Here is a 15,596-nt window from a genome sequence, read left to right on the forward strand (position 1 = left end):
AAGAATCACACCCACATTGATAAAGGTTTTATCTCTTTTACTTCACAAAGGTAAGTATATGGAAGAGTTGAAGACATGTGGATGTTCAAACACGGGCAGAATTGGGAATGTTACAGTGTGTTAAGTGATCACCTAGACCAACCAATGATAGATCATCAAAAGCCATGAAAAAGACTAGACTTCCTTGTTCCCTTCTCAAATATGTTCTCCCTCTCTATGTTAATATTTATTTGAATTTAGAATTGTACTTAATGTTTTATCGTATGGCATAGTAAAATGATGTCTATATTCAACGTTTTCAATTTACTTTTACTGGCTGTTCTGAAAAGTTTAATTAATTAAGTACAAAATAAATTCACTTTGACAGGCTTATCGGTAAAAGTAATATGTATCTCCAACCAACCAAAGAGATTAGTTTATTAAAGTAATAAATTACAATGAACTTCCATCAAGAATTTTCACTTACAAACTTAAATGTTTTAAAAAGATTAGTGAAAAATTTATCATAATTTGTACTTTTTATTTTATACAAATGAGGCCTCCAGTACCTATTTCCATTATTTGTCAATTTGGACAAAAGTGACATCTAAAGCTCTTATAATACATGATAAAATAATAATTTTTATAATAGATCTATAAAATAAGATAATTCCGGTAGACTCCCCATAATTCAAGGAATCTGATGTTGATATTTTTCTCTGCCGAAAATAGAGTTTTGTTAGTATAATTCTTATTTAAAAATAGATCAATTTCCAGAATCCGTCATATGCGTTGCTGTTTTGCTACCAAAACCTGTTATTTGCATGATTACTTCCAAAATGCATCTTATTCCATATAAAATGCTGCGATATGCAGATCCAATTCCAAAATCTTGTATATGCATCCTCGTTAATCAAAATGGTAAATAACTTAAACTTCTTAGATTTTCACGGCCGTTAAGATGCACAATAAGTTTTTCTGGGTTATTATGCCGTGTGTCTAGTCAAATTCTTAACAAAGACGCAATATCGGTACTCAACAAAGGACTTAACTTCGCTATAACGCCAAAAACCGTCCCAGTAGACGACATTATATGTGGAGTGGAAACGGCACTAAAAAAGACCCCTACAGCAATAGCGGAAGAAATCTGACAAGACACGTGCCAGATATTAAGAAAAGCGAAATTACCGCCACACGGCACAATAACCCAGAAAAACTTATTGTGTATGGTATATAACTTTATTAATATTGGCAAAGTTGAAATATTTGAGTGTTTGAACATTTTATTTAAGGGAGGACTACAATATTATGTTCAAGCGGTGTCAAATTTGCACCAGCAATGTTCATATGTGATAGAGAATGAATCTGTTCAATCGACTTTGAAGATAAGTAGAAAGTGTCTGGCAAATGCGGCTAAATAGAAGAAAAATGTTGACAAATTGCTGCATACGCATAAAAGTCATTACCAAAAATACCAAACTGCATTAATAAGAAAAAAATACTGTACAAGTGTGCTGCACTGGGTCTTCAAGATGTAAGGAGATTCGTGACTTATTTTAGAAAAACCTGACCCAAGTCTGAACACATTTTTTTATACAGATGACCAAAAGGTGCTTGAAAATTAATCACAAAATGCTTTGGAAAAGAATGGGAGAAATTTGAAGATGTATTTTAAAAACATAAGTTCCCAGACAACCAGGATACTTTGGAAGAAAAGTCTACTTTTTATGTCAATTCTGACGAAGATATTTAAATTATGAAATGGGCAAAAACATTTATGAAGAAAAAAATAAAATTTTAATCCAAAAAGAAGTATGTATGTATTAAAATTATTATAAATTAATACATATTAATGTACATTGTTATTATTAAAGCACACATAAAAATATGTTTAAGTGTGCCCTATTTCAAGATTCAAAATAAAATAAAATAAGCAAGCACAAGAGGTTGCTTCTTTTTTGGTGTGGTATTTTGTTTCGTTTTTTGTTTCTGTACTTTTGCTTTATTATGTATTTCTTTTTGTTAAGATATTATATTAAATAAAAAAATTAAAAAATTATTAATAAAAACTAAGTTAGAATAATTCATGAAAAGATCAACACATTTTTATTCATATAAAATCTGTCTTTTGAATGATTAAAATGTACTTAATGGCTCTAATATTTAAGACACTGTTGATTTTTTTGAAAAAATATGGTTCATTGATTTTTTTTCAATTTAATTACATTTTATTATACATAAAAACAAACTCAAAATATATTTTTTGCAGTTTTCAAAATAACATGAATTTGACATAAGGCAGAAATTGGTACTGGACGCATCAAATATATTTATATTTTTAAATTACAGCCGGTTTTAGTGGGCAGATAGAGCTTGTACATATGGATGTATTAATAAAAATACATATGTAATGCAACTCACATGATGAGGAAAGGAATATGTACATAGAATGTGGGATCAGGTAAGGAGTTTGGAAGGAGACGGGAGAATTCAGAAAAGAGGAATAAAATTAAGTGAAATTAGGGTTATAAGAATAAATAATAATGTTTTAGGCGTTTCTTAAAGGTGAGCAAAGGAATTTATGTAACTGCCATCAATATATCATGGTGGTAGTTTCGTCAAGGTAATCGAGAATAACTTAAAGGTATAGTTTTTTTATGTACTAACTAAAGTAACTTAATATGTATTAAGTATTTGTCCATGCTTAATTCCGTATGGAACGAAATAAACTGTCCCCACTCATCGTCACATAAACAATAATATATTTTAGACTAGTTTCAGACAGAAAGAGACTCGACAGAAAGCTGATCGACTGTATCATCGCTGGAGGTGGCGTTAGGAATGACAGCTGTAATTACTCCGTCTACAAAGACTTTTCTTCTCTTGGGCTGGGGATCCGATTCTCTGCCAGCTTCGGATAATATTCTTTTAATTGTCGACGAGTTTTCAGTGATAGTAACATGAGCCACTTCACTGGAGGACTCGTCTGGCATATTTGATCTCATTAGTTCATCAACCTTCGTAATTACTAACTCATCCTGTGAATAAACAATGAAAAAGATAATTTAGTATGGTTTAATATCTATCATGATCTGCATACAATGGTTCATAGAGCACCAAATTTGCACACCATATGCAGTGTAACTCGATCATCCGTTAGATAAAAATGATCAGCAAATGCACCAACCACTAGACTATGAGGCGGACAAAAAGCACCATCTTTTAAAAAAATCAGAGAGATTTACTCTACTAATACAATGGTAAATGGTAACAAAACACACACAGCTCGAGAGAAAGCGCAAGAGTTGGCAGCTGAAGGGAGGTTAGGCGACTGTTCATGGACACCATATTATACTCCAAGCAGGCAGCGGACATGGAATGATGACTTGAATACCATACACAAAATAAATACAAATCACATCTGTTTTACTTCGATTACCCACTCATATACCCAGTGTATGTTTATGTTAGTTGATAAATAGTCCGGAAGAAGACAAAGGTTTTTTGAATAAAACAAATAAAAAATAAACTTACTTTCATCCATTCGTTTTTCAATATTCCATCAAGTGTGATTCTTTTGTTAGGGTTCACAGTTAGCATACTGACCATCAGTTTCCTGGCCTGTATGCTCACTCCATCCCAGTGCTTCCTCGAAAACATGTATCTTCCTTTAACTATCTGCTCCCTTAGAGATAAATCCTTATACTCTTGGGAAAATGGAAGATAACCAGCAAGACTAGAAGAAAAAATAGCACATTTAAACAAAAAACACAAACATATATTTTTAATAAATTTTATATTTGAAGTACTAACTTTGTGGTTATTTATTATAATAAAATAAATAAAAACAACTTTTTTTTTAAACCACTTTTTTTTCTACCGACCGGTTTCAAAGATAAACAAGCTTTTTTATCAAGGTATATTTAACTAATGAAATCTACGCTATTTTCTTTTATCAATGTTTACTTAATTCATGCTGCGTATGGAGCTAATAAATCAAGCATTTTTGTCTTGTAAGGGTGAGTAATGTGAGATGGGTACGATCTTTAAAACTAGACAGAAGTGGACTAAAGGAAATATTGTTTATTAATATTTAAAGCATTAACTTTGTGGTCAAACATTTAGTAAATTATTGTTTATTTGGTTATTTATTATTATTTTCTTATTATGAATCGCTTTTTTATTTTCCAAGATATCCAAGTTGTCTAAATTTAATATTTCATTTTCAACATGAAGAACTTTTAATCCAGTGTCTTTATTATTAGATGGTTTGCGAATTCGGCAAAATTATTATTATTTAGGCACATTAAGTATTCTTTTACTCTAATATTAAAGTTTCTTTTAGTTTTTCTAAATAATAATTTTTAATTTTCACAATGTATTCTAGATTCAATATACCCAATATTATAACAAAGATAAACTAAAAAGATGAACTCATGCATTTTTGTAATGGGGATTTTATGTAATAATTAAAGATATATAAAATGGCAAAAGAGCTTTTTATGGAGGTTCTAAAAGTGAATGATAATGAGTAGTAAGGTGGAGGGGCCTTCATACTGTACCGTCGATGGAGCTAGCTAGGATTGGAAGGAAATGCTTATTCAACACAGGGGACTTGGCAAGTTGATGAAAACCTCCAATCTGCCGTCTCTTTCTACCTTTTAAGGTCATCCAAGGTTTCAAGTTCACATACTAGCCATTTCCTTAATTTTGATTTGTAAATGACCATGCTTAGATTGTAAAATAAAATTCATGATGATGAACAACCATTCATGATGAACAACCTTTCTTTCAGATAAATAATTCCTCATTGATTTCCTTTTGGATACACAATGATTAATTTAATGAAGTAATTCAATTTGATCATAGACAGTCTAGTCACCACCTGGACAGTTCCAATGTCGATTAAATTTTCTGGGTTATCATACCCTGTATCGTTCGCACTGTGCCATTATTTGGAATTGCATTGCACAGGGCTGACATATGATGCAATCATTTTGAATTGTTCCGAGTTCAATACCATACCAATACCAAGGGCAAGCAGTAATTATGTATACTATAGATACATAATATTATCATTCAGTTTTGCGAGTTGAAAATATTTGAGGGTAAAGAATAATAGCACAGGATTAGAACCAGCTTTAATAAGTCACACAATGATGATATCTCAAAATGAATAGATTGCTACTTTGCGAATTTATGAACGTTTGATAATGATTTGCACTATGTATGTCTTGCACTAAGGAACAATGATTGCAGAATGTGAATGTGTCAAATTTGAGCAAATGTTCTAAACTCTTATTTGTTCTTTCTTGATTTTAAGGTGTGTACCATGAAGGTGGATGAAAGGAAATGTCAAGAATATTACAACAAAAATCAGGATACTTTGTTCTAAACATGGGGAGTATTTTTTGATTAAGGGAATGATTTATGAAGTGTGTGATAACTTAATAATGCAAGTTACCATATAAAGAGAATGACTCCCAGGCTCCATACGTCGACTTGCTGCCCGTAGCTATTCTTTCCGTCTGCCAGTAATACTTCGGGAGCCACATACAGTGGTGTACCACACATTGTGCGCATGAAACTTTCCTCACCCACAAACTTGCTGAGCCCAAAGTCGGTTAGCTTGATTAATGGCTCCGTAGCGTCGCTATGAAGCAACACATTCTCCGGCTATAAAAACAGAGATGGATACATTTCCTTTAAAAAGGTAATATGGAAACCTAGACATTAGCAAGATTTATGACCTACGGGCGAGTTGATTTGTTTATTAAAATTTTTGTACAAACGTTTAAATCATGAAAGGATGATAGTTCAGTGGATTGATTGGAATGAAATCTATGAGTCAAATATGTGGGAAATTGATGCATGATAGGTTGTAGCTGACGTCTTCCTCTTGAAGTTAATTGAATCATTTAAAAAGGTAAAAATCAATATATTATTTGTAGTTAATCTATTACTTATCTATGGTTGATAAATATTTATGAACGTAAGCGGATAATATCGAGCCGCGGCAGCCACCACCGAACTTATTTCAAATGCGCCTGCTTCTATGAGCGAGCTGTACGCAGCGTATCAAGTTAGCGCCCTTTCACGTCCACTCTAGTCGGCGCATGGTTGCGCAATGGACGAACAGTGAAGGGGGTCGCGGCTTTTACGTTGGCTAGCGGGCACCTATTTACGTTGGCGTCAGCGGGCTACATATGGAAGAAATATTCATACCTACGGGCTGCTGATACCTATCGCAGCTTGCAGTAGAAATACCAGCACCTTACCAAAATGTACAGTCTCACAACTCTTTATACGGGGCGGAAACACATCTCATACAATAGGGTTATGAATGATGAAATCTGACAAGAATGCATTATGATTGATAAAATTAAGAAAGGGTCGCTAAGATAAGTCAAGTGGAACAACTGGATGACGAAAGCACAATAAAACAAATGTACATAATGAGAGTGAATGCGGAAGAAGCTCGTGATGTATGTCAAGATACACACATATCGTCGCTGATACTGCAGTACCGCATAACTATCAATTGTTTTTTTTAGCAGAGGATCCTAAAAAGCGTTCTGTTAATATACTACTCATGATTTTAACCAACCAAAATTACCGCTTGATTATTAGAAAAACCATAATTATTTAGGGTAAAATTAGCTATAATTCAAAACTAACGGCTCTTAGTCCCTATAGCAAATTTATTTCAGTAAAATATTTTTGTAAAAAAAACAGGTTAGGTGGTATTGCAGTATCACCAACGATATGACATTCCATCCTCTTCGCCTACTCATACAGAGAGATAAGGTGATGATGGTAGTAGTTGTTAATCAATACATATATTTAAAAAAACACTTTCTTATAATTTACCCAAAAATTTTAATTTTGAGGATTTTTCCGTTAGTCCTAAATAACCGTGTTAGAAAATAATGGAAAGCAAATTGTGGTAGGGTTGGATTCGAATCTTGGAGATCTGGAGTCCGCGACACTGCCACGGGACCACAACCTGTTACTAAATAATGAATTAAACATTATGTACATATAATTTGAGAAAAATCACCTTTAAGTCTCTGTGTGTGATGCCCTGATCATGAAGATATTTGACAGCCAAAACCATCTGGCGGAATATAATCTTCGCGCACCTTTCGGAAAGACGACCTTTACTGGATACTCGATCAAATAATTCACCGCCTTCCATAAGTTCTAAAATAATAAAAACTGCTTCGGGAGTATCCAATACTTCCTTTGTCGAAATAATACAAGGCTGAAATTTAAAGGCAAAATATTATAGTACATATATTATGTAATAACTTATTCTGCAATGTATGTAATTCATTTCTAAATATCACTTTCATTTACATAAATAGTATAAACACACACCCTTTTGAAGGTTTTATTTTGAAATTGTAGAAACAATTATGTACTATATAATATACAGAGATTATGTACTATATAATATACTGTACTATATATATAATTAACAATTATGTACTATATAATATACAGAGATTTGGACAAATTAAAAACATTATCAAATAACTGAAAAAAAATTATAATTTCACAAAATTCTAATTAAATCAAAGGATAGAAATTAATTGAGGATGCTGGTGTTCTTATTTTTCTAGTATTTATTTATTTATTAATGCCCAAAGGGCTTTTACATAGGTTATAAACAATTTACAAATATAAAAATACAATTAAAAAAATTTAAAATGTACTCATAAAAAACATATGAAAATACATTTTTTTTTAAATCAAGAATAATTATGGTATTAATTATGGTAACATTGTTAAAATGATAAGACCATGCCATTACCAATCGAAAAATAAGCCACTTTTAGTGTGGTATTGACAGTATAAAAATCAAAAGTAGTTCTATTTTTGACCAATTTAAAATTCTGTACTTCGAGAACCTTGAAATATTCAATTCTTTTCAATAATATGCAATCGAAAATTTTAACAAAGACGAATAAAGACTAAGGAAGAAACATTAATATGGTGTTTTTTATTATTATCATATCCTGATAATTAAGGTTCTTGAATAATAATTGTGGTTAAATGCTGAATTTAACCCTGTAGAAATTTCGACGAGGCTGATCGGTATTTCAACAAATGAATGGGTGTGTGATTTTAGTATGATATCGAAGAGGTACGCCGTGATCAGAAAAGCGGATTTTAGAATAGAACTAGTAAAACCCCCTTTTAACGTTTTTCAAGGGAGCAAGAAAAAAAGTGTAAAACTGAGGAAAACGCTAAAGTGAGGAAACGAAAAAATGTACGGAAAAAAATAGGAATTTCATAAAAATAAAATTAATTCGCTACACTATTATAGTGTACATATGCTTCCAGAAAAGTTGTAAAAACGGTGATAATTGGAGATTGTTTTTTTTTAAAACTGTTTTCAATGATTTCAATAAAAATATTATTATAATATTTTGCATTTTTTTAAAACAATTTTATGTAATATGTTTTTTATTCGATTTGAAAACAGTGTGTTAAAATTTTTTTATGTGTAAATAAAAAAAACCAAAACAGAATTTTGAATTTGCTTAAATTAACATAAAATAATTTTTCCCCTAAATGTTGGGAAATTTTATTTATACGGTATCACTTTTTTTCTATGGCATCACTAAAAACAACTGTCATATAGATTGCGGAAAAATTGTTTCCACTTTTATGACAACTTTTTAAACCATCTTTTTTATAACTTTAAATATTTTTATTGTTACGTTTTAAACATCGCAATTTAATGATATTAAAACTTTCTTGTTTCTGAACGTTTGTCAACTGCGTATAATGATTTGTACAAGTCAATATGACGTTTTTGTTCAAATGAAAACTAAGACTAACCCTAAAGGAGGACACTTAAACAAAAAGGTCAATTACACTGCACCTCCTTTGAATTTAGGTAATTTTAGTTAAGACAATTATTTATTCTTTATTAGCTGTTTACCTGTTTTTTTTTTTATACATTCGCGTGGCACACGCAGTGGACCGCGTGGATGTGTGGCACCATTATTGGGACATAATTTTGGATTTTTTGACACATCAAATGAATTCCGAAAAAAAGGTAACGTAAAACTGGGGGGTGATGAAAAATGTAAAAACGGTAATTGGGGAGAATATTTGTATGAGAATGTATGAAAAAAAAATGGGTTCTGAACATTTTGGTGTAAAAAGCCGTAAAACGTAAAATCAAGGAATGTAAAAACGATGTTTTACTGTATATAGAAGAAGAAATAGTTCTTCACTCTTAAATAGTTGGGGTTTATTTTGTAGAGCTCTATTTACAATAGGGCCTTGTTGATTGTTTGTGAAATTTTAGTAAATACACATATTTTTATGGAAACGTTCCAAAGGTAAGGTTTTTTTTTAAATATTTAAGTATTTGAAGAACAGGCAAAATATTTTTTTCAAACTTACATGTTTTAAAGCCTTCAATATATTGACTTCATTCATTATCTTTGCTGGGTCATTTAGGGGGTGTTTCTGGCCATTTGTCAGTCTTTTTTTAGCTATAACTTTCATAGCAAATTTACTGCATGTGATCTGTAAACAAAGAGTAAAATAATTTATCTACCTAATTAAATTACACGTTGATAAAATAACAGCCATATTCTGAAACCAATATTAATTTTAATTGTTTGATTTTACACAAAAAAACACACAGCTAAATTATTTCAAATGAGAAATCACAAAGTTAGTGGTTTAAATGTTAATTTTACACTAAATTACTTTGCATCATTCCAACAAAAGCAATATTACTGATTGATTGAACTGTCAATTCTAAAATGGATAGTTAGGAAGATTTCAATTTCAAAATCCCATGAAAAATAAATGCAGAAACTTATGTAAAAACACGTGAAAATGCATTTTCAAGCTCCATGTGACTGTTAGACATTTTATAAAAAAATCATTTCATAATCCCAAATAAAATAAGTTAAATAATAGTTTAAATGTATTAAAACCACTCCAAAGTAATCACATTTTCACAGAAATTCAATCAAACTTTGGAAATATTTTTAAATGCTCGAGTTCTGTCTCCATAGGAATTTGTATTGGAGCACATGGCTGGCAGCAGCTTGACGAAATAATTCTAATGAAATATTAATTTGTTTGTCAGCTTGGAGAAATACTTTGAGCTGGACGCACATCTATTTTAATTGTAAATTTTTGAAAAATGTAAGGCGGTATGTGTCTAAGTACATAAAATACCTAACGTCGGTGGCCCGCTACATGGAGTCTTGGGCCTTAATAAACCTATAAAAAATGACGATTATCATCATCAAACCCTAATCGACACCTGATGGGAAAGGTGTGATCAGACTTACGCTTCAGATGCCAATCCAGAGACAGGGAAATATTGCAAGGTAAAACCTCCTTATAAACAAATATTTTATGTTGACTTAATTTACTTCATTAAGTATGTTTTGTTTTTTTTACTTTAACCGGCCAATTACAGGCCATATTAAGACCAGTTCCCTAGTAATTAATTCATCTCTATTGAGATATCTATCGCTGCATTTACTCTTTTTTTTTTTTTAATGTTTGTAATTTTAGTGATATTGTGATATATAACAGTTTGGGAAATAAAAAGATTGAAAAGTAAAAAAAGAAAAGTAAATTAGATTAATTCAGTGACCAAATATACAAACTAACGGGGTTCCTATTAAATGCCAGCCTCAACTTGAGAACTAGTCTAACCTCGAAGACAAGTGTCTTTCTTCAGTTTCGCATATTCACTATCATTTTTTAAAATCTAATTTAGCGAAAATTTTATATTTCTTTACAATCAAACCACGAAAACAACAAAACATAGAAACTTTCATTCTCACTGCAGTATTGTCAATTTGTGCTCAATAAAATATGTACATATGGTCAGCAAAACAATATATTTGTCACTTTTAGACATAAGACAAATACATTGTTTTCAATGTTTAAAATATATATTTAAGAACCAAAATTTATTTACAAGTAATCCAAATAGATCAAGTCAAAGAAGGAATCGTGTGTTAGAAATACCACATTGTAAAACGAGGCTCACACAGAAACATGCATATTTTATAGGCCCAAAAATTCTTAATTCTTTTTTTACTGATAATATTTTATTGATGCCAAAATTTCAAAAATTTCCTTCTTTTGAAAAAACACGCACTATTCTGGATTCAAACGAAAGATATGAACTCTTTTTTTTATGATATATTTTGTTTTTCTTTCATAATAAGGAATATTTTTATATTTTTTTATACTTTTTATTTCCTTTTGTAATTACTATAAAAAAAAATACCATATAATCTTTTACAGAATATATTTTTTTCTCTTTCTTATGTTACACAAAAATATTATAACTGTCTATTTATTAGAGGAGCAAAAATTCATTAACATTTTCTTGTATACCCACGAACAGGCCATGCCCTTGTGGGATTTTTTTTGTTTACTATTTTTACTATTAATATGTATTTCATTTCTATGTAATTATCCTTTATTTTTGAATACTCTGTTTTAACTCTTATGTATATTGTAAAAAAAACAAAAAAAATAAAAAAATAAATTTAAAAAAGTACAATCACCTTATTTTAATTTCCCCACATGACAGTGAAGGAATGCAGTGTTAGTTCCAAATTGAGACCGAGGCCATACTTCTCATATCTCACTTCGAAAGGAAGAGAAAAGTAGCTATACAAACAAAATGAACAACGCAATCATACACCCCACCCGCCTGACATCCCATCATACGACGACGCTCAACGTTGAGCAAGACGATGACGAAGAATAAATTTGGTGATAAAAATACAATGAACGGCCTCCGTGGTGTAATGCTGCTTCTGGGTTCAATTCTGAATGAGATTACAGTAATAAATATTTTTTTTTTCAAGTTTGGGAGTTCTGCGCTGTAATTCGCCACTTGGGCCTTTCGGTGGGCAAAAATAATTCAAATATCAAACCTTGTTGAACACCAGATTGACGACACCGCAAGCCCCGATACCGAGTGTTTTAGAAATGTAGTATTTACCAGCGATCTGGGGCGGTACATTTTCTTGTTCATTTTTAAATAAATCCATGAATACAAACACTGAAAAAGAAAACAACATCAAATGGGAAATTGTTATAAGTCATTCCATACTTAAACTATGTATTAATAAACTAAGTATATAAATATATCGTCAATTTTAGTATGTCCAAATATTTTTATATTCAAAATATTGTTGGTTAAAACAACTGGTCTTAATAGAGGTATCATCATTGGTAACTTTGTACATGGAATTCTAATAAATTTTATTTTATTCGGTAAACATACGATACTTGTAATAAATTGTAAGTACAATTCATATAGGTCATAAGCTCTGTAAATTCCTAGTAATTCCGTTCTAAAAAGTGATTTCCCTTTCTGTTGTAACAAATTATAATAATTCTATAATTCTAATAATATTGTTTTGAATTAGTTTTCTTTTTTATAAATAAAAATTAAACTTATTTCTAATGGGCTAGTGAAGTTTCCATATATTTATCTTTTTTAGCATATTTCATTTTATATTTAATTTATTTTTAGCCACTCAGAACTAAATAAAAACAATTTCCTTTTACCCATCCTAATGTTATAGATATTTTGTACCATAGGTATATTTATTGATGGTGGCAATTTATTTAATTATAATAAAATCCCACACCAAGTACAAGAGCTTGCCTCTTTTTTGGTGTGGTATTTCGTTTAGTTTTTATACATTTAATTTTTTTTTAAATATCAATTACAATAGCTGTGTAATGAGTGTAATAATTTACAATTTGAAAGTTTCTAATAATAATTTAAAAACAATAAAATATTTAGAAAAAAATACAATACTAAATAAAAAAAATCCAATTTCTTCTTCTATTAATCTTGATAAACTTTCAAAAACGTAAAATACAGTATTTGTCTACAAATATTTGGACTACTCTTCAGGATTTCACCCAGGGGTAGCTATTGAGTCGAAAACACTAATCCGGGGGTTATAGATCTATTTCACACACAAAGCAGTATTTTTTATTCCGCGTGGACACAGGAAACGGAGCAAACCATAATCAAATTAATAAGATTTTCCTTACATTTTGCAGAAGGACTGATGGAAATTTCATCCTTTGTCATCAAAATCAAACTCTTTCCTTTTCCCACTTTAAACCCATTTACATATGTACCATTATGGGAAAGGTCATGAAGGATCACAGGAGAAAGGTTTACGCTAAAAAAATATTTATTTTAAAAATAATACATAAATTGTGAGAATTACATACCGGCTCTTTAAAAACAACTTAAAAAATTGATTATAAAAATATGAACCCAGTGGAGCATAGGGAACTGCATAAACACTCTAATTCCATTGCATCTAGATCATTTTTGGTACATAGAAGGAAAGGTGTTCAGTTTTACACATCAAGCGCCAGCCCAGGAAGAATGAAATATTGCAGAGTAAAATCACCTTTGAAACAAACATTTCACGTCCATCCTGCCAACCCAGGACTTTTAGCATGGTAGGGGAATGCGTCAACTACTACACTAGGAGGTGTACTAATCTCCATTTTTAGTATTTTTACCTGAGAGTAGCCATCGCGTCAAAGTACTCATCCAGAGTTGTGTTTCTATATCACACACAGAGTTAAGCATGTGGAAATGTTCCTGAATATATTTCCTATCTGCACAATTAATGGCATGATTCTTATAAATATTTATGGCCTTAATAGCAAAAATGGCAATGTTATACTATAATGTTTTAATCAAATTCTAGAAATAATAGTGGCACGATGATCATTGTGCCAATATTATTTCTAAATCTAAAATGAGATGACGCGAGTGAACTTTGTGCCTTTATTTATGCTAATGAATGTTATTTTAATGATAATGCATGTGTGTGTGTGTGTGTGTGTATAACTGCTCACCTGTGAAAACAAGTTTTTTGATTGTGCCACTTTTATTCCCGGGGTGCGAGTTATTAAAAACAAAATTGTGAAAATGTTCATTTTAATTGCAGTAAATAATTATTTTGCCAACAGTTTTAAGAACTGGTGTATTTTATAGCTTATTATTATTTAAATATGCACACCCCAACTAACAAACCCAACATTGCACAATTCATAAAAATGAGAAGAATACACATATATACATGATTGGGCCATGTGCACAGAATGAATGATAACCGTACCCCAAAAAATATTATTTATACCACTCCGGAAGGCAGAAGAAGCAGAGGCAGGCCAAAATTAAGATGGCTGGATAATGTGGAAAGTGACATTAGAGCTGATGAACTGGAGAAAAGCCGCAGGGTGCAGCGAGGAATGGAGACAGATTCTGGAGGAGGCCAGGGCCCACAACGGGTTATAGCGCCATTGGCGATGATGATGATTATTTAAATTAAATGATTATGAAACATACTATCATTTTATATAATATTCTCGAGGAGTTTCGTTAAAGAACAAGCATATAACAATATTTATTTTTAGACATATTTACACTTTAAATTACTTTTTGCTTATTTTTGCAATAAGCAATCGAGATTAAAATACATAATACTAAGCAAGACAGTACCGATATTATAATCAATCTAATTCTCAGTAAAATAAGATGGAGAAAAGGGATAACAATCGTGATTGTTTTGAATAAGAAAGTAATATTCAGTAGAATAAAAAACTAACCTTGTATCCCTTGTGATTACAAAATGTTCTTTACTTATAGTTTGTAAGACGTTGTCTTTGAAAACACCCTTCTTAAAGCACATGTCACATTCTAAAGATCTTCCTACTTTAAATTGCGACGTCGTCAAGTCTGTAATGAAATATATATAAAAAATATTTAGTTGCGATTTTTGAAGCCTGTAGCCTGAAAAGAAAAAATGTGAAAATTGTTTTTAATGACATTGCGTAATTACCTATATAATCAGTTAGTTGGTGTATCGGTCCGGCATTTGGATTTTTGCTAATACCTAGAGTTTTAATAAAATCTTTCGTCGGGTAAAGTCTTCCCCAAATAGTCGTAATAACAGGCGGTGTACTTTGGCTCCACTCCAACTGAGAACCTTGTGTTTGAGTTTGTGTATCTGGAAGGCTGCATGGAATATCGTCTGCCATGTTTTGACAAAAACTATTGACTGAAAATATAGATTGTCAACCCATTTGGCCAATGGTTATTAACGTAAAATTCGGTAATTGCCTTCAATAATTTATGAATTCACGAGAAACCCAAAAGCTAAACCAATGCAACGCAATATTTGACCTGTACAACAATAAACAATCGCGAAACAAAGTTTTCGAGTATGAAACACCGACTTCAGAAGTTTCAAATGCCAAAGTTGCGCGCAAGCAAAGCTATCGCACAAGATCACAATTCACAATCATAAAGTATCATAACATAAACATAATCACAGTATGTAACATCATAAACATGTAAATTTAGAATTTTTCTATGAATAACCATAAACACGCTGATTTTTTTTCTTCATTTATGATTATTATAAAATTACTGAGAAGTTCCGCCTAGAACAAATTTAAATAAACACCATCATTATCTGAACTTAACGGTACATAAGGGGTAGTCTTATGTTATTTGTTGTTTCTGTATTTACTTTGTGGAAAGACATTTTGAATTAATT

General features: G+C 31.0%; 1 protein-coding gene across 1 annotated transcript; it reads right to left on the reverse strand.

The window, feature by feature from the left end:
- Positions 1-2,314: 2,314 nt before the first annotated feature.
- lok (ovarian-specific serine/threonine-protein kinase loki) lies at positions 2,315-15,340 on the reverse strand. The gene is made up of 9 exons (XM_088232933.1): positions 14,877-15,340; positions 14,644-14,773; positions 13,063-13,196; positions 11,925-12,052; positions 9,403-9,528; positions 7,040-7,243; positions 5,444-5,655; positions 3,514-3,715; positions 2,315-3,017 (listed from the first exon to the last, which is right to left on the reverse strand). Exons 1-9 carry the CDS (start codon positions 15,073-15,075, stop codon positions 2,757-2,759), a joined length of 1,596 nt encoding a protein of 531 aa, XP_088089059.1. The 5' UTR covers positions 15,076-15,340; the 3' UTR covers positions 2,315-2,756.
- Positions 15,341-15,596: the final 256 nt, after the last annotated feature.

The sequence above is a fragment of the Micrasema longulum genome, unplaced genomic scaffold (assembly GCF_059751315.1).
Source record: "Micrasema longulum isolate JH-2025_06_02 unplaced genomic scaffold, ASM5975131v1 h1tg001038l, whole genome shotgun sequence".
NCBI lineage: Eukaryota > Metazoa > Arthropoda > Insecta > Trichoptera > Brachycentridae > Micrasema > Micrasema longulum.